The sequence below is a fragment of the Hyperoodon ampullatus genome (genome assembly GCF_949752795.1).
Source record: "Hyperoodon ampullatus genome assembly, chromosome: 13".
NCBI classification, from domain to species: Eukaryota; Metazoa; Chordata; class Mammalia; order Artiodactyla; family Ziphiidae; genus Hyperoodon; species Hyperoodon ampullatus.
In genome coordinates, this window is record NC_136926.1 from 73,751,706 (window position 1) to 73,775,549 (window position 23,844).

Sequence of the window (23,844 nt, forward strand, 5' to 3'; positions counted from 1 at the left end):
GTGACTAGTGGTAACAAAATCTGGACTTGTTTCATTTTGGGATGTTTGAGGGAAACAAAAAGAAAGTCATCCAAATACCATATTTTAGCTTTTCTATGCAAGTTTTTCTTTAAAAAAAAATAAGGTAAAATATAATTAAAACAAGAGCTTAATTTTTTCTATGAGACACGAACCCAGTAGAAGCAACATGATTAAAAAGAAGCCTAAAGGTTGCCAATCATGTTCCAATTAGGAAAGAAAATTTTTACAATTCAAAGATTCAGTGTGAGTGTATGTGTGTAATATAAAACTACTTCTGGAGTTTAAATATCACCAAATTAGGTAAATTTCCTCAACCTTTTATATTTAATATCCAGAAGAGCTATGTGTAGAAAGACTGAATTCTGTGAATTAATGGAGACTACTATTCAGTGAGTTTTTGCAGTTGCTTTGTTTTTTGTACTGAAATTTCGAAAATATTAAGCTGCTCAGGTATTTAATGGAAAAGAGGGTTTTTTTTCTCTTCAGGATGAATTAATTTTTATCATCTGTATAGTTGTGATATTAAAAACTACTCTACTTCCAGAAATGCTCTAAATAAGATCTTCTGATTCGTGTAGCTTCCCAAAGAACAATATTACCATTAGACTCGTTATAATTGGTCCTGATTTCTTCCTTTCAATCACAATGGTGTCTTATGTGCTCCGAACTTAGATCGCTATATACGACATCTGTTTTCTATCATGTTCAGAGCTAAAATATGGCACTGATATTTTGATACTTGGTGAGATCCTATGTGTAGCCTCTACCAGATGTATTTTAAATTACTTCATGAAGGACTGAAAAAGTAATGGGGGCAGATAGATATTATTGGCCCGTAGCTAACTCTCAGATACAGCTTTCCCGTAGCTAACTCTCAGATACAGCTTTCCACTTGTAATACTCCAAATTACTTAGACTTCTTTCAGTTTAACACCTTGGCCACATTTCTGTAAATTTTAATACATCCAAGGTTTTTTTCAACTTATATTAGCTCTAAACATATGTAAACTCGATTTGGGGGGGGGCATTTAAAAAAACATTTTTGTTGTATTCATTGCACAAATCTTTATTGAGTGCTTACTATATGCCAGCTTCTGCAACAGCCTGTGGATGCACTGGGCAGCAGTACAACCCTTCACTGAGCTTTCAAACAGACACTAAGCCCCCTACCCACCTGCCTGCTCCGTCACTAGGCTAAGAGCAAGCCAAGGGGTCAGAAGCACAAGTCGTGTTCTCTGTACCAGCAAATGTTATTTCATTCCCTTCTCCCTCCCTCTACTTAGTGATGGTGGACCTGGGTCCTACCACTTACATCTTTTCCAACCCTGGAGAAGCCCCCCGCCAAGGACTTGCACTCCCCACAGGCTCCTCATCTCTCATTAGGAGAGAGGAATCCTCACTTGGTAAGGTTGTTTTCCAGGATTTACGTACAATGATAGAGATGAGAACACTTCCCACCATGTCCCACACGTGGTTGGTTCTTAACTAAATGATATTGAATACTTGAGTCTGAAGGATGATGTCTGCTATTTCAGTGAGGTTGGGGTAAAGAGACAGAAAGAAGCAAAAAGACATCGAAAGCCCAGTAGCTCTGACATTGACCCCACAGTTGCTGGAAGAGGGGCCATCTTTTATTTCTTTGTGTCTCTAATGGCTCGAACCATGGGCTCTGGAGACTCGCAGGCCAGACCTGGTGGGGCTCCTGGTTGCCCTGCATAACCAGCTCCTGGGCAAGTTACCTTCCCGTGCTGGGCTCAGCTCCTCATTTGTAAAACTGGGGTGACAGTTATACATCATAGGGCTGCTTTGAGAATAAATGAGATCATGTGTTTTTGATATTTAATAAAGGAGATAGTGCCTAAAAAGTACGCACACAATGGTAAAGAGCCGCTTTTTACTATTTTCTTCATTATTTTTTATCATTGCTTTTATTATTAGGCCTAAGAAATTTCCTCAGGCGTAGACCTTTGTGAGGATGTAGCCTTTGGTGTACAGGCACGAGGATGCCTTTTTAGGGGAGATTTAGCAACTGTTAAAAACTACTTAGGGGCTTCCCTGGTGGTGCAGTGGTTGAGAGTCCGCCTGCCGATGCAGGGGACACGGGTTTGCGCCCCGGTCCAGGAAGATCCCACATGCCGCGGAGCGGCTGGGCCCGTGAGCCATGGCCACTGAGCCTGCGCATCCAGAGCCTGTGCTCCACAACGAGAGAGGCCACAACAGTGAGGGGCCCGCGTACCGCAAAAAAAAAAAAAAAAAACTACTTAGAATTATCCTTTCTTACGTTAGAAAAGCAGCTTAAAATTAAGCGTTTTATTCTTCTGATATGTCTAAATATTAGGCGTAGAATAATAATAGAAATCAATAATAGAAAACTTGATTTAGTTGATGAAAGAGCAGGTTAATTGTTTATATTACACAGTTGATTTGGGTGTGTTATAAAGCATTTTATTCTTTCAGTCTCTTATTTCATTCCTTGAGTTATTTCTGCCCATTTAAAAAATATTATTTCTGTCCCTCATAGGTAAACCCATCTAATCACAGACTCTTGTTTGAAGTATTTGATGAAAACAGACTGGTAAGTGGGTCCCAATTTTTAATTTTTGCTTCATTTTTTCAAAAACTGAATTTTTAGAGCAGCGTCTTTTAAAAACCTGTATTTATGTTGTACTTCTGCCAGTATACATGTCCTTCAATAATACCGTTTTTGTCCCATTACTAGTTTAATGTTCATAATTCAAACATTTTTATATGGGTAGGACACTTTATTTGTATATGTGTATGTTTTTATCGTAGTTAATATTTGTGAAAGTCACACTGGTGATTTATCAAACCATGTAGGCTTATACTCTTCTGCTGGGGATACAAACGATAGGCAAATCTGTCGCCGCCATTACTCATGGAAATGAACCTTTCAGGGTTTTTATGTGTAAGCCAGACCATGTGATTGTGACGTGTTCAATAATGAATCTCTCTGGGAAAACAAAAATCTAATTAACAGTATATAGCAAAAAGTGAATCTATATTTAGGAGGTAAAATTAAGCTGTTTTTTAAAAGTGGTACGTTCTCGAGGGAAATTCATAGATAGTAACTTCAAAGAACCAGAAATATGCCTGAGGCATAAAACTGGTACATACATTTTATATAGATTGATAGGTAAGTAGGTATATATATGTATATGTATGTAACTGATACAACTTACATTTCATTTTAGAAATGGAGTTTCAGAAGCAAATCTGGCTTAAAGCACTTTGCGAGATTTAACTCCCTAGAATGTATACATCAAATACCTATGAGCCAAGTGTTCCAACTATGAAAATGAATATTATTATGATATGTATAACCTTTTAAGGTACTCTCAGAAGTGGTATTATAACTCAGTGGAGTCAGTTGTACTCAGATTTGCTTTCCCTGAAACCTATGTACAGTCGTCCCTCAGTATCCATGGGGGGATTGGTTCCAGGACCCCTGCAGATACCAAAATCCAAGGATGCTGAAGTCTCTAATATAAAATGGGGAAATATTTGCATGTAACCTGAACACATTCTCCTGTATACTTGAAATTTATATCTAGATTACTTATGATACCCAATACAATGTAAATGCTATGTAAATAGTTGCCTGTATGAGGCAAATTCAAGTTTTGCTTTTTGGAACTTGCTGGAATTTTTTTCCCCTGAATATTTTTGATTCGAGTTGGTTGAATCCATGAATGCGAAACCTGCAGATACGGAGGGTCCAACCGTATATTATTTGCTTAAAAGAAATGTTTTTATGGACCCTTCTTTCTTCAGAATTCAACTGAAACTTACAAGTTTTTGAATAGCTTGAGTTTAATAGAATATTTGATCTGGAGGAGCCCTATAATGTTAACTCATTTAATTCTCCGTCCTTGCAAATGAAGAAAGAGAACGGAGGTCTAGAGCCCTTATGTAATTATGTAACTGCTGGTCTCCTAAGTCTCAGGCCAGTGGTGGTGAATAGCCAGGCCTTTAACCCTTAGGGAACTTGGGAGTATATTTGATCTCCTGTGCCTTGTGTTACTCTCCAAATTAGAAAGCCAACAGATGCTGGCCCACCATCCTGATAGCTTTTCTATTAAAATATATGGATTCTCGGTGGTTGCATTGAACTGGACATTTTGTACCTTAGGTAATACTTAGTAGTACTGAGTAGCTAAAATCACTTTTGCTTTGTGTATGAAGTTGTTTTCTGTTAAATCGAATGAGAAATTCTGCTTGAGGGTGCAGTTCTTAGAACTCCATCTTTCATCCGGCAAACACTGAATTCAGCAACGTTTAGCAGAGTAACAGTAAGTCCCTGGAGACATAGATGCAGCCACAAGACTAATCCTTACTCTCTCATTTATTGAGTATAATAACACTTCAAGGTGAAGAACTGGTCAACTTTGAGGGAAAATTGCCTCTTGTCAGATGGGTTTTAACTCATTATTTTTCTTCTATTAAAGGAAGTTCACTGTAAAAATTTTGTTTTCCAATATCTAAAAGAATGGCTGTTGTTGAGATGACCTTGCCATGAGCCCTAAACTATACTTCCAAGCCCAAAAGGGCTTTGAATGAATGCAGAGCTCTAAGAAATCCCATTTGAATACAAACTTTATCTGAAAAATGGCGTTTTATGTACCTAGCTTTGCCCCAGGCCATCTGCAGTGTTGTTACTATGAAGTGAATGCTGCTGGCAGTGGTTTTTTCTTTGTTGGCTATTAACCCAGCTAAGACTATACGTGACCGTAGTGGTGCTAGGCAGTTTTCGCATTAAACAAACTGGCTTCCATTTCTCTCATAGAGATCATTTTTGGCATTTAAAACACATGCCTTTAGAAAACAGATTTGGATGTATGTAAACACAGGTTAATCCTCCACACCCTGGACTCCAGAGCTGTTGACACAGTCATGCTTTGCGGATTTTCAAATAAACTTTTTGTCACCCTTTGCAGCTTGGTATTCCACCCCCCGCCCCCTTTTTATTACTCCCTCCTAAATAAACCTCTTTGTTAAATAACTGATGTTTCTGGATCATGGGAAAGAGTACGTTTAAAACACACAGAATATATTCCAAGTTAGCTGCAAATCCGATGACAGCTTTTTGAAACGTGGACTTTCACTTTTATTGCTTAGGCCCTTTTTGGACCTTCAAAAACAGCAAGATTCTATGTTTGTATCCCAACTGGGGTGATAATGTTGACTTCTTACCGGAAAACAGTCAGCTCCAGGCAGCCTTTCTTCTGCATGGTATTTAAGTTAATTTATTACCGAAACCACATGCCCACCCTTCTTCAACTTTCCTTCCCCTTTTCTTCGGGGGGGGGGGGTGGCGGTGGTGGTGGCGCGAGGGTGGTGGTTTTTTCTCTTGTCTGGCATAGGGGAGAGAATGTTTTCTCCAGCTGAGCTCCTTTCCTCTGGTACCGCCATGTCTGAGAATCATATTATGTATGAGATTGCGTCTCCCCCGCCGCACACCATCTTTTAAATGAAAAATGTTGTAGTAGCCAGAGGCAGGCCTTAACTGGCAGTGTTGCAAGTTGTACCCCCCTCCATTTAGCTATTTTGTTACTTGTAGATCATGGTCTAATTATTTAGTGTTAAAGGGACACTCGTCCCGTGGGGTGTGTAATCGTATTTATAGTACATTTTACTAGTTTGCATTCCATCATGGTAGTGTGGTGACATCATAAGTAACGGGAGCATAACATCCGATTGCTCGTGAAAGAGTCTTCCAGCGGCCACGGCATTTTTACTTGTCATTATCTGGCTCGGTGGGAAAGGTGGTGGGGAGGTGGGCGGATATACTGCGTGTGCTTCTGTGTTGGATGCCAGGTCTCTCTCACATTGGTTAGAGAGAGTCCCGGTGCCCTGCTTGGTTCGGAAAGAACTGTCCGGTGAGTGCCGTGCAGTTAGATTTATAGCAGCATGGCTCGGAGTGTGTTTGCTGCCTTAGTCAGCTGTGAGAGCTCCCTGCTGGGGCCACTCCTGTCTGATGGAAAAGCAGCAGCTGGGAAGGTGCTGTTTCAGGCTCTTGCTGTTAAAAAAAAAAAAATTGAGAGCGAGAGGGGGGAAAGCTCCACTAAGTCCACAAGCTGGCATTGGAGGGGGAGACCGCAGTCATGTGGTTCTGGCCATCCTACCCTCTGTCACAGTGTGGATGAGAGCTCTTTGCTCTCATCCAATCATGCCTGGAATGCCGCTTGCCACTTGGGTTATTTCTGCTATCTGTCGCTCTCGGTGCCGCAGAGCTAACGGTTTGGCAGATGGGACACTTTTTCTTGGAGTTTGTGTCTTTGCTTTTTGACTTCTGGCAGCACCAGGCTTCTTGTTGACGCTCGTCCTCTCCCTCCCTGGCCCTCTGGGCACCATGGCCCATCGGCTTCGGTTTCATTTTGGCTCAGGTCGCAGCAACACAGACCCCGAATCAGAGATCCTAGACCAGGAGAGAGAAGACGACTTTTTCATGGCATTCCACACGCTCCCGCGGCGGAGCAGCCCGCACCCCTTCACCCCGACTGGAGCAGAGGACGGCGGAGGCGGCCTGCAGGGAGACGTGGGCGCGCTCAAGCGCAGCACGTCCATGTTCATCCCACAGCTCCTGAGCCCCTTCGACGCGCGGCCCACCCGGAGCTCGTCCGTGCAGATCTCGCTGCAGCGCAAGGCGGCCGACGGGGCCCCTGACGGGTGCGGGCCGGCCGAGGCCTTGGACGGCGACGCGGGCTCGGCGCCTCGGGGCGGCTGTCCGGAGCCCCCGGAGCCCGAGAGTCCCGAGAGCTCCCCTCCTGGAGCGGCGAGGGCTCCGGGCCCACAGGTCAACGGTATGTGTGGCCGCCAAGTGCTGGGCCCTGTAGCCCCCGACGGCCTCGAGGAGGCCGAGCCCTCGGCCGTCGGGGGCCAGGAGGGCGGCAGCGGACTCCGCATCCAGCACCGCGCCTCCAGCGCAGACGTGCGACAGGTGAGGCTGACGCCCTTCGGGGCCGACGGCCAGAGCGGCCCATCGGCGCCGGAGCCCAGGCGCTGGTCCCTGCAGCATGTTCCAGATGCTTCTGGAAGTTCCGGAAAGCGGTGCTTTGTCTTCCAGTTGCAGCAGCCGCAAGCCGGCGCGCCAGGGCTGGCCGGTGACTTCAACTTCGGGTTCACTGGCACCAAGGGGGACAGGTTGGTGAGGTATCCCCGCATTCGTCTGGAGAGGAGCACGTCGTACCCCACGCAGCCCCGGGCTGAGCGTGGGAGCCCCACGGAAGAGCGCGGCCACCCGGGCCACCCGGAGACGCCACCTCGGGGCCGCAGGGTGGCTCCCGAAATCCACAGGACCAACTCCGTGGAAAGGACGCCACAGGGTCAGGGCTGCACGTTTAAGATCAGGCAGGATCAAAATGCGGGGCAACAGCATTTCAGAATTCTTGTGACTCGGGGGCCAGAGGAAGCCCCTCCGAGTCCCGAGGAGAATAACGCCGCCAGCCCTGGTTCCACGGGAGCCTGCGCCTCGGTAAGTGAGCGCGCGTTTCCATGTGATGGCCGGTTGGTAGGGACTGATTCAAGGCCAGCAAGCTTATTCTCCAGTGTAATTAAAATAAACTCCGTCCTCCTCCCTCCTGGGAGTTTCCGTGCTTCGGGTCAGTGTAACTTAATGTTTGGCCGGCTTCTGGGACCATGATTTGTGGTCCAGCCTTTGGTAGAGGTCCATGAAACTAATTAGTTTTAGAAAATATCCTCAAAGTCAAATAACTCTGTTTTGAAAAATCCAGACAACCCCTTCCCCCCCTTTCATCCCTTCTGAATAAAAGAATTTTTAAAATGTATTACTTTTAAGTTAATCTGCAGTGCCCCAACGTGTTGACGTTGGAAATGCATTTAAAAACTGCTTGCAGATACAGTCTGTGACAACACATGCCTTTGAAAAACAATCAGTTCTAATGAAGGTGAGAGAATCTCACGTTAAACTTGTCTAGTTTCTTAATAATTGAGTGTTATGTCAAGTTGGACCAGTTCCTCCTAATGGCCTTTAACTGTAGAGGGCCAGCCCTTGTTATATAATGTATTGTCTTTGTTTTTTTGTCCCATTAAGTAATACTGAACAAGCATAGTCACACTCGTGGGACAGGAGGAAATGTGTTTTTGAAGCAGATTGGCTTATGGGCCAAGGCAAGGCGAAACTGATTGGGGACTTGTTAATGGTCAGATTGCGCAGCCCTGCAATTAACACTGCCCACTTGAGTGTCTAAGCTGGACTGCTGTATATAGAATAGTAAGTGCCCTGTCTCCAGCTGTGGAAACAGACGCCCTGCAACAGATTTTGGCCTTTATTGCTCCTGTGTCCTTGCTCTCTCCCTTTCAGTGAAATGGAGCACAGAAAGACAGCTGCTAACTCCACCAAGGCAAATGATGACTGCAGCTTTCATCCTTTGTTGTGGGATGAAAAGTTTCATCAGTTAGCTTTCTTTTGCTAATAGTCACTAGCCATTGAGTGCTTTTTTTAAAAGGACAAGCTCCTTATATTTTGAATTGGGTTTTTTTCCTTGAATTTCCCGTGATTGCTGGTTTTGAGGATACAACAATGAAATGTCTAGGAGACTTTTTGTTTGGGTTTCAGTTGTGAATGGTGACTTTCCAAAGTGGATGACTGAGTATGACTGTGGAATCGTATCGCCTTTTGTGTTGAGAAATATTTTGGGCCATTTGAGTAAATTTTATCACTGCTCCATCATTGGTTTTCACCATTTTGAAAGCGTAATCAGGTGCTAGATGCAAATATTATCTTTTTCTTGGTGTTGTATAACTGTTTCTTCTTCTTTTCCCTTCTATAAACCCTTTTATTATTTCTATCCCTTCTATTAGGAAATATCTGAGTGCATTGTCTTGGTCTGAACCAATACCATTTTTATACAGTGGTACAAATTTCAATAAAATTTTGATAATGGCTTCTATCCTTCAACTCAAGAAAGTACCATCACAACAGGTGTAGGCTTCAATGGGCAGCACAGTTCCATGCTGAATTTGGACCACCTACCACATGAAGATGGACGAAATGCATTTCCTAAAGTTTTGACAACTGTTCAGTTATCAGAATTTAAATCATTTTGCAGTTAGATGTTGAGGACAAACGGATTTATATAATTACAGCCTCATTTGGCTTGAAGTTTCTCATGTGATTAAAAAACAAACAGAACATACCGATTTACATGCAAGGACCATTCTAACTTGCAAGGGCTATTAGAGTGGAAAATAAATTTCTTCAAATTTGGAAATGCAAGTTCTAGAATAAAGAGCTTTTCTTGGAAAGTAAGTTCCATTTGTGCACAGTAGTTTTTATTTTCGTATTTGTATTTTTGTACACTTACAGAAATTTGTAAATGGTTGGTAGGAAGCTGGTTTTCTTTTAAGCGAAAACTTGTTTCTTCAAGAAGCAAAAACAAAACTTGTCTCATAACAAAACCGTCTGTTCCATTCAACACTTAGTACGTGTTTCATATGGGCAGGGGTGGTAAGTGTAGACAGCAGCTGCCACAGCCTTATTTATCTTGAGGGAAAACATTCACTTGGGCGTCTACAGTCTGGCTGCCACCAAGCTTTTTTGACGTTTCAAATATCTCCTGCTTTGGACAGAAGGGCATTTCATTATTAGTTTACGTGAAAAATCGATTACAGTCTGGTTTTTGACTCATGTCAAAAATCTTTCTCCGAGAAAACCGTTCAAGATTCCTTTTGCGAATGTGTTCATATGTCATGATCTATGCCTTAGACCTTATTACAGTTGAGAAATTTTCTCTGTCTGTGCCTCCCAAACATCCTGTCATGACTGTCGTGGATAAATCCAAAATGCAACGTGATTCTAAAAAATGCCGATCAGATTCCTGGGACCCCATGTGATCATTGATTTTCTACCTGGTCTGACACCTCTGTAAAGTAGAATTGGTTTTTAGAGTTATCAGTTATAATCAGCTGTAATATTTCAGAATTCTTACAACTCATCAGTTCAGTTTGTAGCATTTTAATGGTCATTTACGAATAATTTAGTTATTTTCTTAAATTCGCTTTTTGGGTTCCTTGGTTTGGTTATGAGCTTCTTAACTGCATGACAGTTATTTTGAGGAAGTGGGATCACTGTTTACCAGGCATTTGTGTCCCCTTTCACCACGCTGTCATGCCAGTTTTCTAATCCCACGTTACACTGGGTCCTTGGAAAGTTTCTGGGACTGTCTCAGTTTCTTGCTGATACAAAATTCATAATGTAAACAGAGTTAGAAGGGCCCACGGCGGGGGCAAAAACATGTATTCTGACACCCACTACATAACACTACAGGGAAGGAGTGTTCCTTCTTTCCTTCATCCCAGGTTCTCTGAATTTTCCTCGTGCCCTCTCCATGGACTTACACTTCCTAGAAGTAACATGGTAGTCTTCTGTGATTAAAAATCCATTTCACTGAACGACAAAGGAATACCCAAACTATTTTTGTTTGGGGGGGAATTTTAGTTTGAATCTCTTTCAGAGAAGGTGATTTGACTATACAGAACAATTTTGAAATTAGTATTAGTTCTTGTCTCTTTTTTACCTTAAAAAATAACTCTAGGAAGATATGTATAAACCACCCCTTTATTTAAAAGCACCACCACAACAATGCAGTGGATAAAAAAAAGCTAGTATTCCTTTCATTGACTTGGTCTCTGATTGGATTCTGTAAACTTTTTCTTCTTGGCTATCTCTCTTAACGTGGTTCTATACGGGCACATTCCAATATTATGGAACTTGAAATTTCAACTTAGATGGATGTTTTGAAAAGTGTAAGTAGTGCATCAGTAGGTGTGTATACACACAAACACATAGGGCTTGCAGGTGACAACTCACATCTCTGAAACACTTCACAATTTGAAGAGTGCCTGCCTTCATTTCACTTAGTCTGTATAACCATCCCAGTCTCACTCAGCCTTCCCAACCATCATGTGAAATAGTGTTATTTTACTGTTTCCAACCAAGGTATGTGATACTGTCATTAGGTGTGATAACTAATGACAGTATCACATTCTATCATTTTGCATATATACAGAATAGGAATTTAAAAAATATGTATATCTTTGCACAGTTTAGAAGCCTGTGTAGCCAAAATGCAGTTTAATGCTTTCTGTGATGTGACGTCCTAATGCTGAGAATTTTGGAGATGGCCACTCCATTTGGTGCCTTGGAGCACTGGCCTAATGGACTGGACTGTGCAGACTCCTGACGTGTCCCGGGGGAGTTAAGACTCCCTCTCTGCGTGTTCTCTCTCGTCAGTGAAAGAGGAGGCTAAAAACGTCCAACTCACAGGTTTACGGTGAGGTTTAAATGAGGTGTTACGTTGTTTTTTCCCTTCTTACCCAAGTCTCTGTAATGTACAGATCTTTCTCCAAGGAAGGTAATTAGGTTACCTGTGAACCGTGGGTTTTTGATCACAGGGTATTAGACACAGGGCAACGTGAATTTAAGGCATACCTGGAAATGTTTACTTTAGTAACGGCTTTGATCTCCTTTCTGCTGTCATCTCATCTTTCCTGAGTATTTGCCCCTTGGATAATCAGCATCACAGAGCCTTAGCATTGCCCTGCGATGATGCAGTCCTTGAAAAGACTTCAATTAATTTGTGAGCTGTGCGTCGTAGAACAGGACCTTTAGTTGTATTTGCGCTATTGAATTTTGAAACTTAAACATAGTTATTTCTGCTGGCATTTTAGACACGTTATTTGTTTACCATGCCATTTTGGTTACATGTATACACACACACACACATATATATATATATATATATATTTTTTCCATGCCATGTTTCCAGTTGTTTACTTTTCCTTCTTATGGGCCGTGGCTTTTGAGCAGCAATCTAATGTTATCTGTACAAAATTTTCACGTTATGTGGTTTACAAATGAGGACCGAATTTGGGAATAGGCCTTATTAGATACTGACTTTTAGAGGGTTTTCATAAATGCTGCAGCTGCTTCTCTTGGCTAAGCTTGGAGGCAGAGTTCCTTGGCACTGAAATAAAACTACAATTTTATAACATATGCTAATAAGAAAATTGTTATCTCTACATAAAAGTTCGCAATACCAGAAGAAATTTACTCCATGTAAGAATTCTCTTAAATTTAATAACTGTTGGCTGTCCCTGTATAGTTGATGGTTTAAATTTAATTGAGCTAATCTAAATGGTAGTCTATAAGCAGATTTTTTAACAAAACTAATTAACTGCATATTATTACTGGTGAGATGGATTAATGCCTAAATATATTGACCTTTTTTAACTCCTAATGATACTACCAAGACATTTGCAAAAATGAGGAAAAAGCTGGAAATTCATGGAAGGTGTTGAAATTGTTGATTGAATGCTCGAATACCAGAATATCTAAGTTTCCACTCTAAATGCCAAAAGAAGCTCGGGAAACCCAATCCAGAATTGGCTGGTGATTATTGAGAGGTTTAGTATCCTGTCTGCGATCATCCAGTTCCCTTGATTCATACCCGGCAGCATAATATTCCATGTCCTACACAAGAGAGGACGCCAAGACAGTCCACCCGCGACGTAGACCCAGCTCCAGTTTAAAGATGAAAAAGGGCTAAAAGGATAGAGTGTTGAAAATATTAGCTAAAATATGTATTGCAAGAGCTTGGTGATTTTTCTGGGTAGATGGAGATTATGGAAAGATTTTTAGGAATTATCTTGACTCAGTAAGCATCACGGATGTATGATGTTCCCAATGGGTTTTCCTTTTTAAATCTCTTGTTTACTTATTTATTTTTTTGTGCTACAGCTTACTTGGGCAAATGGGTACGCAGAGGGAATATAAGAAAGTCAGTCAGTGAAACAGGTGGCCTGCGTGAGTGGGCCTGAATGAAGTTGTCCGTGTCCTGCCTGTTTTGTGCTGTGTCCTGAATTGACACCTCGGTGGTCTCTAGGCATCACCACGTTTTAACAGGAAGTTTGGCTTTCATGGTGGAGGATGAAGTAGATTGAATTTCAAGAAGCCTGCTTTTTAATCCCTGATCATTTTAGAACCAAGGACTGTTCTGACACTTTTGAATAGAGTGCTTCATGTGAAGGGAGAGGTCATAAAATGAAATCAAAGTAACATAAATTGAGTTGGAAGGGACCCGGCCTGCCTTCTCTGGGTTGACCGTTGTGGCCACACTTAATGTTACAAATACTTTGTATTGGTTCCTTTAGGTGGCTGCCCCAACTACCTATTCTTTGAAAAACTCCGTGTTTATTTTAGTGTTAGGTATTGTTCCCTGTACTTGGTAAGCAGAAAGTGAGGAAATTCCTCTGGGGAGGAAAAGACCAGTGCTTCCCCAAGCAAACCTGCCTTTCAGAATTTAGACAGCCTTCTTTTGGGACTTAATTTGGGACTTAATTTTTATAGATCAGGGTAAGTCAGGTGGCATTTACTTCCCTCATGTAATAACTCTGAGGAATCTGCTTTCAATCCGTCCTCTTTTATTATATTGTTTACCTCTTTCTTGGGGGCTGGGATGGGGTAAGGAACGTTATTGTTATGTATTTGATGATTCAAATAGTTTGATAGATTTACAGTTTCTCTTTCCTACTCTGTGGGTCAATCCAGAACTGACAGACTTTTAAAATATATTTAATGACCCACATATGTCATAACTCATCCACTTCCTTGAGAGACTTTTTAAAGCTTCATAATCATACTTGCTGAGGTTTTTTTTTTTTTTCATTTTCTTTTAAAATACACGACTGGGTATTTGACTCTTCAAGGAGGACTAAAAAGCCGCTGTGGTCCAGTTGTTTAAAAATTGAGTTGAATAGAAGAGTTGAGGTGGAAAAGAAATACTGAGACACGTATACTAAGCTCCAACCAGAGAACCTAGCACTTCTTCGAAGCGGGGAGTTTTTCAAGCCGGGAGTTCTGTTGTAGGACTAACAGCTTTCTTTAACTTTCCTAAGGAGTTAGGCCAAGTTAAACACCGCATGCTAACAGCCTAGCTCTTGGTTCTTTATATTCTCTCTCTCATGAGTAAAAGTGCCTTAAGCTTAGTATGTATTCATTGTGTACTTACCAAGTATGCTTTTCCACTTGAAAAAAGAGATACTGAGTTGTAGTATAACTTTAAACATTTTAATGTAATTTTAATATTTAAGTTTATTTAATCTCTTATTGTAGTAGAAGCTGTTTTTTTAAATCCTGATACAATATTCTACACGTTAGCATATACTGTGAGGATGCCCAGATGTTGCAGCAAAGGACAAAGCAATGATAATAGTTTTATATAAACTCAGCGTGCCTAAGGGCCTGCCTGCACCCTAGGGTGAAATTATACTAGCAAGAGATGCTCCTGTATTCTGCAGTATGGCACTCTTCTCTGACGAATGTATGCAGGAGCCTTTTTTTTTTTTTTTTTTTTTTTTTTTTTTTTTGCGGTACGCGGGCCTCTCACTGTTGTGGCCTCTCCCGTTGCGGAGCACAGGCTCTGGATGCGCAGGCTCAGCGGCCATGGCTCACGGGCCCAGCTGCCCCGTGGCATGTGGGATCTTCCCGGACTGGGGCACGAACCCGTGTCCCCTGCATCGGCAGGCGGACTCTCAACCACTGCGCCACCAGGGAAGCCCCTGCAGGAGCCATTTTTTATTTTACATTCATAAACTTGAAGAGCTGTGAGTTTCCTTAGGAATTATGTAGACCAATTCCTTTCCAGTTTAAAGATGAGGAAACGGAGGGCATTATTTTCACACTTACAGAGAATATTCTTTTTATCTCACAAGTGTGCAATAATTATTTTTGAATATACAGCATGTGAAGTGCTGTCAGCAACCTGTCACCCGCTGCCTTTGCTGGGGTATCAGCACTTGCATGGTGCCTGTTCTCGTGAAATCAGTGCTTCTGCTGGATATGCATGCCTCATCTGAGCTGTCGTGTCCACTGAACAGAAAGTTCTATTGATACAAACCAGGTTTCCCAACCTTTTATATTCCCACATTAAGGCATGCTTACACGCAGGACAGGATACCGTGGGTCATGATGGACAGGAGTGATGTCATGCAAAGGGAAGATTGGAACCGGATCTGGAAAGATGACTAGGATTTGTCCTAGTGGGTCAGTGGGAGGGACCGTGTTTTGAAAGACTGAAGGTAGAAACCACCAGTGATGTGGTTTCTATATCTGCCCAAGAATTTCCTTGATCATGATTTGCAGGTTTCAACAAATTGTTTTTTAATGTGAAATGTTACTGAAGAATTTGGGGGTATGGTTATTGGCATGAATAATTCCTTCCTTTGCCATCAAATGTGGAGTTGAATGAATTCCTTCCTTGCCTGCCTGACTGCCTTCCACAGAGCTGTTCTTTGAGCACCTGCTGGGAGAGTAGGAGGACCAGCGTGGAGGTGAACGTGGCTAAAATGGGCACAGCGGGATGGGATGTGTAGGCTTTGAAGCCAGTGGTGATGGAGTGGGTATGGCATGGAGGGAGAAGGCTGCTGTGAGGATGCGAGGCTGGCAGGCCACAGAAGGCAGTGAGCACAGGAGTGATGGATGTGATCCCACTTACATCGTCATGGCCCACGCTGGCTCCTGTACGGGGACTGCAAAGTAGGAAGAGGGAGACCACAGTAGTCGTAAATGTCAGCTTAGAGGGTGGCAGAGCCCGAGCCCTGGCCTTGGCTCTTGTCCCTGTTCCACACATTTATCCTCCCAGATCCTAGGAACAGTCATCACTTTTCTCAGGAGTTAGTCTAACCTCAATTCTTAGACTGTCAAACCTTAGTACTTAGACTGTCATATTCATGTTGCAGTGCCTAGAAAATGGGAAGCATTTATTCTCCTTAAGCAAGTGTTATTTCAAGATGCTTTCTGCTGCCTGTGTCACGGCAGGATGTGGGTGGATTTATTTTTGCAGGTTTGCACCAGGGAGTCTGCTTCTGATTTGCAGATTGCATTTATTATAAGGCATATTGTCCATTGATGAATAATGTGTGGGCTACAAAGCAGATATGCAGCTTTTAAAATAGCTCATTTATTCTGCAAGCCTCAGCCCCAGAGACAGGCAGTCCCTTCAGAAGTGGGGTCCGGGAGCAGGGGTTTCTGCGTCTTTTCCCCCGATTCCTGAGGTCATCGTTTTTGCCCTCTATTTCATTGTGTTTCTTTGACGGGCTGAGGCCTTGAAACACGGTCGCAGTCTCAGTTCATGGAGAAGACATGAGACGGGGAGAGAATTCTTAAGTCACTGCTAAGGAAATTGATGCTCGTTTGTCTCAGCAACTGGCAATTTCCCTGATAATGTGGATTGAGACAAAGGGAAATACCAGATGTCGTGCTTTGTACTGATGTCCTTCCTGTGGGCATCAGAAGGTGGCCACAGCCAATTTATCCTCATTTCTTTGAACTGACCTACTAATTCCCGTGCAGAGGTTCTGGATTTGGAGAAGCCAGTGGAGTCCTCGGAGGGTGGAAAGTTTCATTGGAGAGAGCGGGCCTGGGAACAGTCTCGCAACCTTACAACCCGGAAAGGGTCAGGGCAGGATGCGAAGTGGTTCAGAGGTGCCTCCCTTACTAAGTGGAGCCCGGCGATCCGCTGATCTTTGCTCCCAGAACCCTCCCTCCAGATAGTTTTTCCTTTTGAACAGGTTTCTTATTTTGCTGAATATGTTGCAATCTTCTCTCAGTGGCCAGGTGGCCTGTGTTGGAATGCTGGTGTGTGTTGCCAAGCAAAACAGATGCAGGAAGATTTGCCTGAAGTGGGGGGAAGGGGGGGCAGGGAAGGTCGGTTATATTGGGGTCAGGGCGGGGCAGGACTAACTGGTGTTTATCCGCAGAATAGAGGGTCTAACACAGGTTTAAAAAGTCAGTGCTTCACAACTCGAAAATCATCCTAGGTTCATGCAAGCATTTCCAGGCCTATTGAAGGCCTCTTTTGTATTTCCCACCCTGCATTCAGAATAGGATTTAAATGGTTCAGTACAGCAGGAAGAATTAAGCCACTGGTTATCAGATTTTTAATTTAATTTTATTTATTTATTTATTTTTTTATGCGGTACGCGGGCCTCTCACCGCTGTGGCCTCTCCCGTTGCGGAGCACAGGCTCCGGATGCGCAGGCTCAGCGGCCATGGCCCACGGACCCAGCCGCTCCGCGGCATGTGGGATCCTCCCGGACCGGGGCACGAACCCATGGCCCCCGCATCGGCAGGCGGACTCTCCACCACTGCGCCACCAGGGAAGCCCTTTAATTTTATTTTAATGTATTCCTCTTTTCTGCTTATTAATCGGTTGACTCTTAATGGAATGGAATCTGCCAAGGACGATGCAGGCTGGGTAAGGAGAATTTCACTGATTCTGATTGTCCAGCTCATTCAAGGACCCCTTGGCTAGGAGTGGATTGACTGTTCGGGGGAGAGTGGCACCCCGGTAACTCTGACACGTAGTCAGGATTGAGAACAACTAGTTTAAGAAGTTAATGCTAGTGACAGCCTAAACCTGGGTTTTGAGTTGGTCAGTAACCCCCTGGTGTAAATACTGATTTAGCGCGTTTATTCTCACATGTTCTTTCACTTTTGTTTGTTCCTGCGGTAACTCTTTCTGGAGGTGGGGTGTTCTTCTGTGGCTCAGCCCACAAGGTAAGTTTCCGTGCAAAGGAGGCTGTGCAATACCTATGTTAAGAGCAACAGAGTGTTCCAGTTGGATACTTGCCATGTATATGGAGAAAAGTTTCTCTCCCAAAATAGCTTAGAAATGAAAGCAATAGTTTTCTCCTCAGTTTCCAACTGCAAGAAGCAAGTGAAAGTGGGATTCTGATTCTAGACCGGCAAGACCGGTCTGTCCTGTTGTATCTTACCTGCAAATATGACTTTTCTCCAGGTAGCAAAAGTTATCTTCCTTCTGTAAATATTAACTGAGCGCATTTTTGTGGCTTTTGAAAACTCCGCTTCTTGAAAGTGTTGACCGGGCATCAGACTTTCATGAATTTCAGAGAAGTGGTAACACGTGCTTTCTTCTCTGTAGTGTTTAAAAGCAGAAGTGCAAAGGACTTTAAAGGTCACCTGGGCCAGCGTCTCATTTTTTTAAACAGGAAAGTGTGTGGCTTGTCTAGAGGTACACGGGAAGAGGGTAGCAGGACTTCAGTACCAGGCGGCTTGATGCCGGAACCGCTCTTCTCCCTGCTACACTCCAGCTACGTCTTAAGGGTCTTTTGCAAGCGAACTGTCCAGGGGTGGTTCACATGATTCTCTTACTCCTTTTCATGCCTTCTTAAGTAGAACATTCTAAGCATATCTCAGTGGGGTTTTTTTTTTTTTGGACTCACTGTTACCCTCACAGCCATGGATTATCATAGAATCTAGTCATTCTTTATGGAAATGTTTTATTAATGTTGCTATCAGGGCTTAATAAGGTATATAATACACTTTGCTTCATCATTAAAGTTCTCAAGACGTCCATCATCTCTGAGATGAGTTTGCTGCTTATTGTTGATTTCTCATCTCTCTTTCTCGTCAGTTACCACTTCTTAGAGCCGTGAGTCTAGTAGCCCGCCTCCCTCTGACCTGCTAAGGACTTAGAAGGTGTTTAGGGAAGTTTGTTAGGATTGTTTATGAAGTGAGACTAAATAGACTGAGAGTAAGGATTTGAGTCGTTCTTTTTGAATAAAGGGCATGTGGTCCTTCTTTTGTCTTTCTCCCCAATCCCTTTGCCTGTTTTATTCTTCTTTGTCCTTGGAGCATGTCTGGAATCAGATAGATTATTTTAAGATTTAAGTTTAAGAATTCAGTGGGATACAATCTATGCCAGCTGTTTAGCATAGTTCCTGGCACTTAGTGGTTAATAAGTGTTAGGTGTTTTTATTATTATTTCCTCTGAAGAAGATGAAAGTTCTTCATAGATGTTTAAGGATTGGATACCCAGCAAACTTGTCAGCTGAATTTATATTGGCAAACACATTTGTGGTTCATCTTAATTATTATTGCTGCCTGGGTCTTGTCCTTATCCTTTTAGAGTTAATGAATTTTCTACTGGACTGTATGGAAGAACTATGAAAAAAATCAATAAAAATTATTCTTAAAAAAAGATTTTATGATTCAGTAAACTACCAGGTGTCAGCCAACTTCAGACTTTAAGTTAAAAGGACTTTCAAGGCTTTAGTGGTTTATTTGCCTTTTTTTTTTTAATTGAAGTGTAGTTAATTTACAGTGTTGTGTTACTGTCTGGTGTATAGCAAAGTGATTTATTCTCTTTTTTAAAGGCCAACCAAGATCACTTTATGACAGTGGCTACCTTTCCCCTAGAGGTATTTCTGGAAGAGTTCTTTCTGATTCTCATTAAACCCAAACAGAGTTGTCATAATTTAAAAGTTACCCTTTAGATCTGTAAATTATGAAAACCAAATTACAAACCAAAATGTACAGTTGATTATAGATCAGTAATTTTATCAACAGTTATGTAGTTGCACATATTAATTGTGTATTTTGCTATTAAGTAGAATAAAAATGTAGGAATTAAGTAGTTTCCCTCATTGATTAGCATGTTTGTTTGGTAATAATTATATTAAAATCAGTCTTTATTTTTCTTCTTGTATATTTTCCACGCTACACACTGAGTGTGCTTCTCTCTAATCTAATCTCTGAATTTCAGGAGTCTATTAATAAGTATGTGTAAAGAATTAGTTGCTAATTTTGGATGTGCTTGAAATGAGATTGTCAGCAAATTACAACTTCAAACCTAGGACTATGGTTTGTTATAGATTGGACATCATCCCTGGTGTAGAAGATAAATTCCAAACGTATGAAAGATATAAAAACTTCATTACTTCTGATATTTTTTTCATACATTAGACTTTTCTTATATGCCTTTAAGATACTTAAAGTCTAACATAACATCATGGATAGTTTTTCACCCCAGACATTTTATTTGTTGTAAGGTTTTGCAATGTTAAATTTATTGGAAATTAGAGACTAGAAAACAAATCCTTACTGATGAAATACTAGCTATTTATTTACTAAGCCCAAGTCTCTCGGTGACAGCTGTGGAATAAGCTACAGTTCAGTGGTAAAGCTGGCAGGAAATTAATATTATTTAATGCAGCCTCCCCGCTTTAACAAAAAAATAAACTCCAGAGAGGTTGTGTGATTTACCTGCTATTGCTTCCTTTATGCACATGAAGGTCAGCAAGGATAAGTGACCCTTCTGAATTCCTTTCACATTCCAGGTGCTGTTCTAGAGATGCAAGTGTTGAAAAAGAGAGACATGGCCACTGCTCTGGGAGGCTTATGTTCTAGTTACTGTACATATAGTAAAATGTATATATATATATTATATATAGTAAAAAGACTTTATATATAGTAAAAAGACACTACTAAATAGAGTATTTCCATAAATATGCCAAAGGACGTAAACAGGAGTCTGAGACAGAGAAAGTAATAGGGAGGCCTCTTTGAAGAAGGGAGATCAGGAGAACCTCCTCTCAAGAGCCAGCTATGACCGAGGCCTGATGTGTGAGGTGTGGCCTGCCTGGGTGGAAGGGAGTCCAGGAGGAAGGAACCTTGCGCCCGTGCACACGGAGGTCCTGCATGGGGAAGGGAGTTGGGTGCACTGGAGGAACTAAGGGATCATGATGAGGCTGGAGTGTAGAGAAGGAAGGGGGTAGTGGCCCAGGGGGAGTCGCAAGACATGCCAGGACCCCAGGTCTGTCACGTCAGAGACTATGTCCTGTCTGTAAATCACATGGAGGCACCTTGGTAGATACAAAACTTGAATTAACCCAGCTTCCCTGGAGCCTAGGAAAATAAAGTCGCTATTTTTAAAAGTACAAATCATCTGATTTTCTAGAGGAAAAACAATCAGCATCTAATATCACCTTTGAGCTTTATGAAGGACCCCTCCCTCCAGTTGTTCCTCTCACAGATGACAGGAAGGCACCTTTAAAAAAAACTTTTTTTTGTGGGGCTTCCCTGGTGGTGCAGTGGTTGAGAGTCTGCCTGCTGATGCAGGGGACACAGGTTCGTGCCCCGGTCCGGGAAGATCCCACATGCCTCGGAGCGGCTGGGTCCATGAGCCATGGCCGCTGGGCCTGCGTGTCCAGAGCCTGTGCTCCGCAACGGGAGAGGCCACAACAGTGAGAGGCCTGCGTACCGCCAAAAAAAAAAAAAAATTTTTTTTTACTGAAGTATAGTTGATTTGCAGTGTTGTGATAATTTCTGCTGTACAGCAGAGTGATTCAGTTATATATGTGTATACATTCTTTTCCCTACTCTTTGCCATTTTGGTTGATCACAGGATATTGACTATAGTTCCCTGTGCTATACAGCAGGACCTTGTTGTGTATCCATTCTGCATATAATAGTGTGCATCTGCTGACCCCAGCCTCCCACTGCATCCCTCCCCCGCAGCCCCCGGAAGGCACTTTTTGTTTCCTTTTCAAAATTCTGTGCCACATATTTTGCTTCTGCTGAGATATAAAGACAGGACAGACAGGAATGTGTGAGGACATAAAGGTTTCCTTACGTGTCTTTAGATTCCACCTTCACTTTCGAAATGTTTGACAGAGAAGTGTAAGCTGGTTTTGTTTGGTTTTGGTTCATCAGATGCGGTGTGGTTGTTGACAGTTGGGTGTTGCAGACAGGGCTTTGTGACCTCGTAACAAGTTGGGCTAATATATGTATCCGTTCATTGAGCTCCTTGCACCGTGCTCTGTTTCAGACCAAAATGGTAGGTAGGCTGTGTGACCTTAAAGCGCAGATTTTAGGTCTGGCCCTAAGACCATAGAGATTATATCAGCATATCCTTCTTAGAGTAAACATGGGAAGACAGCCTGGCGGAGCAAGGCTGGCTGCAGATGTTTTCATCCCTCCCCCGTCAAGAGGTAGCGTGTATTTCCCCTCCCCTTGTATCCGGGCTGGCCCTGTGAATGCGGTGGCAGTGAGGCTGGGGTCCTTCTACATTTAGTCTTTAAAAGACCTGGCAGCTTTCGCTTCCTGCCTTTTTGGGAGTGTGTGCCTTCAGGATCCGGCTGCCGTGTAAAGAAGCTTCAGTTAGCCACATAGAGAAAAGTTCTGGCTTTCTACCATCCCCACCAAAGTGCCCAGCGGGTGAGTGAAGCCTTGGACGTTCCAGCCCCAGTCCCCATCTAAATAGCTCTAGTGGGTTTTAGACCCTAAATTTCAGGGTGGTTTGTTAGCAATAGGTAACCAAAAGAGACAGGGTCCTTACTTAATATTCAGTCGTGGGGAATTTAAACCTTGCTTGTTTGTCAGAGCCGCCTTCTGTAGGTGAGCTCGGCGGGGCGTGGGGTGATGGAGTGCTTGGACAGCTGTTTTCCCGGAAGCTGGAGGAGGGCAGCCTCGCGCAGGATGGGCAGACCAAATAGCTCAGGGATGCACTTGCTTAGACAGCTGAGAAACAACTGCAGTGGCCCAAAGGAGTGGGGAGAGTGGGTGTTTTGCTATCAGGAATGGAGTTATTCAACTTGAAGGGGAAAAGATATATAGTTTAAGGAAATCCATCACGTTTCTAGAAGTTGCACTAAGAGAAGCATTCTTAGCCTAGGCCCTGCACCAAGATCCAGTTATTTGTTAAAATCTAGTTTAGTAGGTGGGTGGTGAAGGACTTCTTCCAAATAATAAAGAATGGTTTAATATAGGATGATCGTCTCAATTTTCTCCCCTCTGAATTGCTGGTGAATTTCAGGGTCCAGAAAAATTTCATTTACCTTGTCCTGTAGGCCCTTGTGGTCATAGCAGTTGGTGAAGTGTTTTTGTTTTTGTTTTTTTCTGTAACAGGTGCTCAGTAAGTGGGATCAATTTAGTTTCCATAGTAATTTGATTCATGTTACATGGAATTTAGCTCAGTTTGCTCTAAAGCAAAATCTGTTGCTATGTTTAAAATCACAACAAATGACATCAGTTACAAAGCACACCTGCGCACTTTGGTGGATTTTTCTCCGTGTCGTGTGATTAACCACTACACACACAAATATGCATGTGACCACACACACAAACACACCCTCAGACCAAAAAACAGATTTGACGTGCAAAGAATTTCATGGCTCTTGAGTAATTTGAAAAGATACAAAGCCCAAATTAACCATCCCGAGCACGAAGGTGTGCAAGTCCTCATTTCGAGGGAAACCACAGCCTGGCAGTCGTGTCAGCCCCTCCCCTTGCCGGGGCCTGAATCACCTGCACGTTATGGGGGCTGCTGATGACCGCCAGCGTTTCTGTCACTGCAGCCTCAGCAGCCTTGGGCCATACCCCTCCCCCATTCCCTGCCCCAGACTGTGGGGCAGAGGGACCTCATCTCGAGAGGGATGGAACCGGTGAGGACAGGACCTGTATTTATTTATTTTATAAATTTACTTACTTGCTTGCTTATTTATTTATTTTTTATTTATTTAATTTATTTATGGCTGCATTGGATGCTTGCTACGCACGGGCCTCATGCTGCAGTGGCTTCTCTTGTCGCGGAGCACAGGCTCTAGGCGCCTGGCTTCGGTAGTTGTGGCACGTGGGCTCAGTAGTTGTGGCGCACAGGCTTAGTTGCTCCGCAACATGTGGGATCTTCCCGGACCAGGGCTCGAACCCATGTCCCCTGCACTGGCAGGCTGACTCTCAACCACTGCGCCACCAGGGAAGCCTTAAGGCCCTTTTTCTGCTGCTGACAGTTTCTGTGACCCCTGGTCGTGTCACTTTTCTGAACCCACTTCCTTATTTGTTAAATGACGGCGCCTGCATTAGACTTTCTGTGAGGAATAAATGAGGTAACTTTAAGAGCTCTGGCGATGCTAACGTGCTGTACAAATGTGGTTGATTATATTATTATTAACGATAAAATGCTTACTAGAAAAAATACAGTAGTC

At 42.8% G+C, this 23,844-nt stretch overlaps 1 protein-coding gene across 3 annotated transcripts in view; it reads left to right on the plus strand.

The window, feature by feature from the left end:
* NEDD4L (NEDD4 like E3 ubiquitin protein ligase) overlaps window positions 1-23,844 on the plus strand; it is a gene marked incomplete at its 5' end in the record, with an annotated part of 347,403 nt that overhangs the window by 199,889 nt on the left and 123,670 nt on the right. For all 3 annotated transcript variants that reach the window (XM_079718200.1, XM_079718201.1, XM_079718202.1), the window contains one exon: window positions 2,543-2,596. In XM_079718200.1, the coding sequence (XP_079574326.1) occupies window positions 2,543-2,596 (54 nt within the window). The remainder of the gene's footprint in view (window positions 1-2,542; window positions 2,597-23,844) is intronic.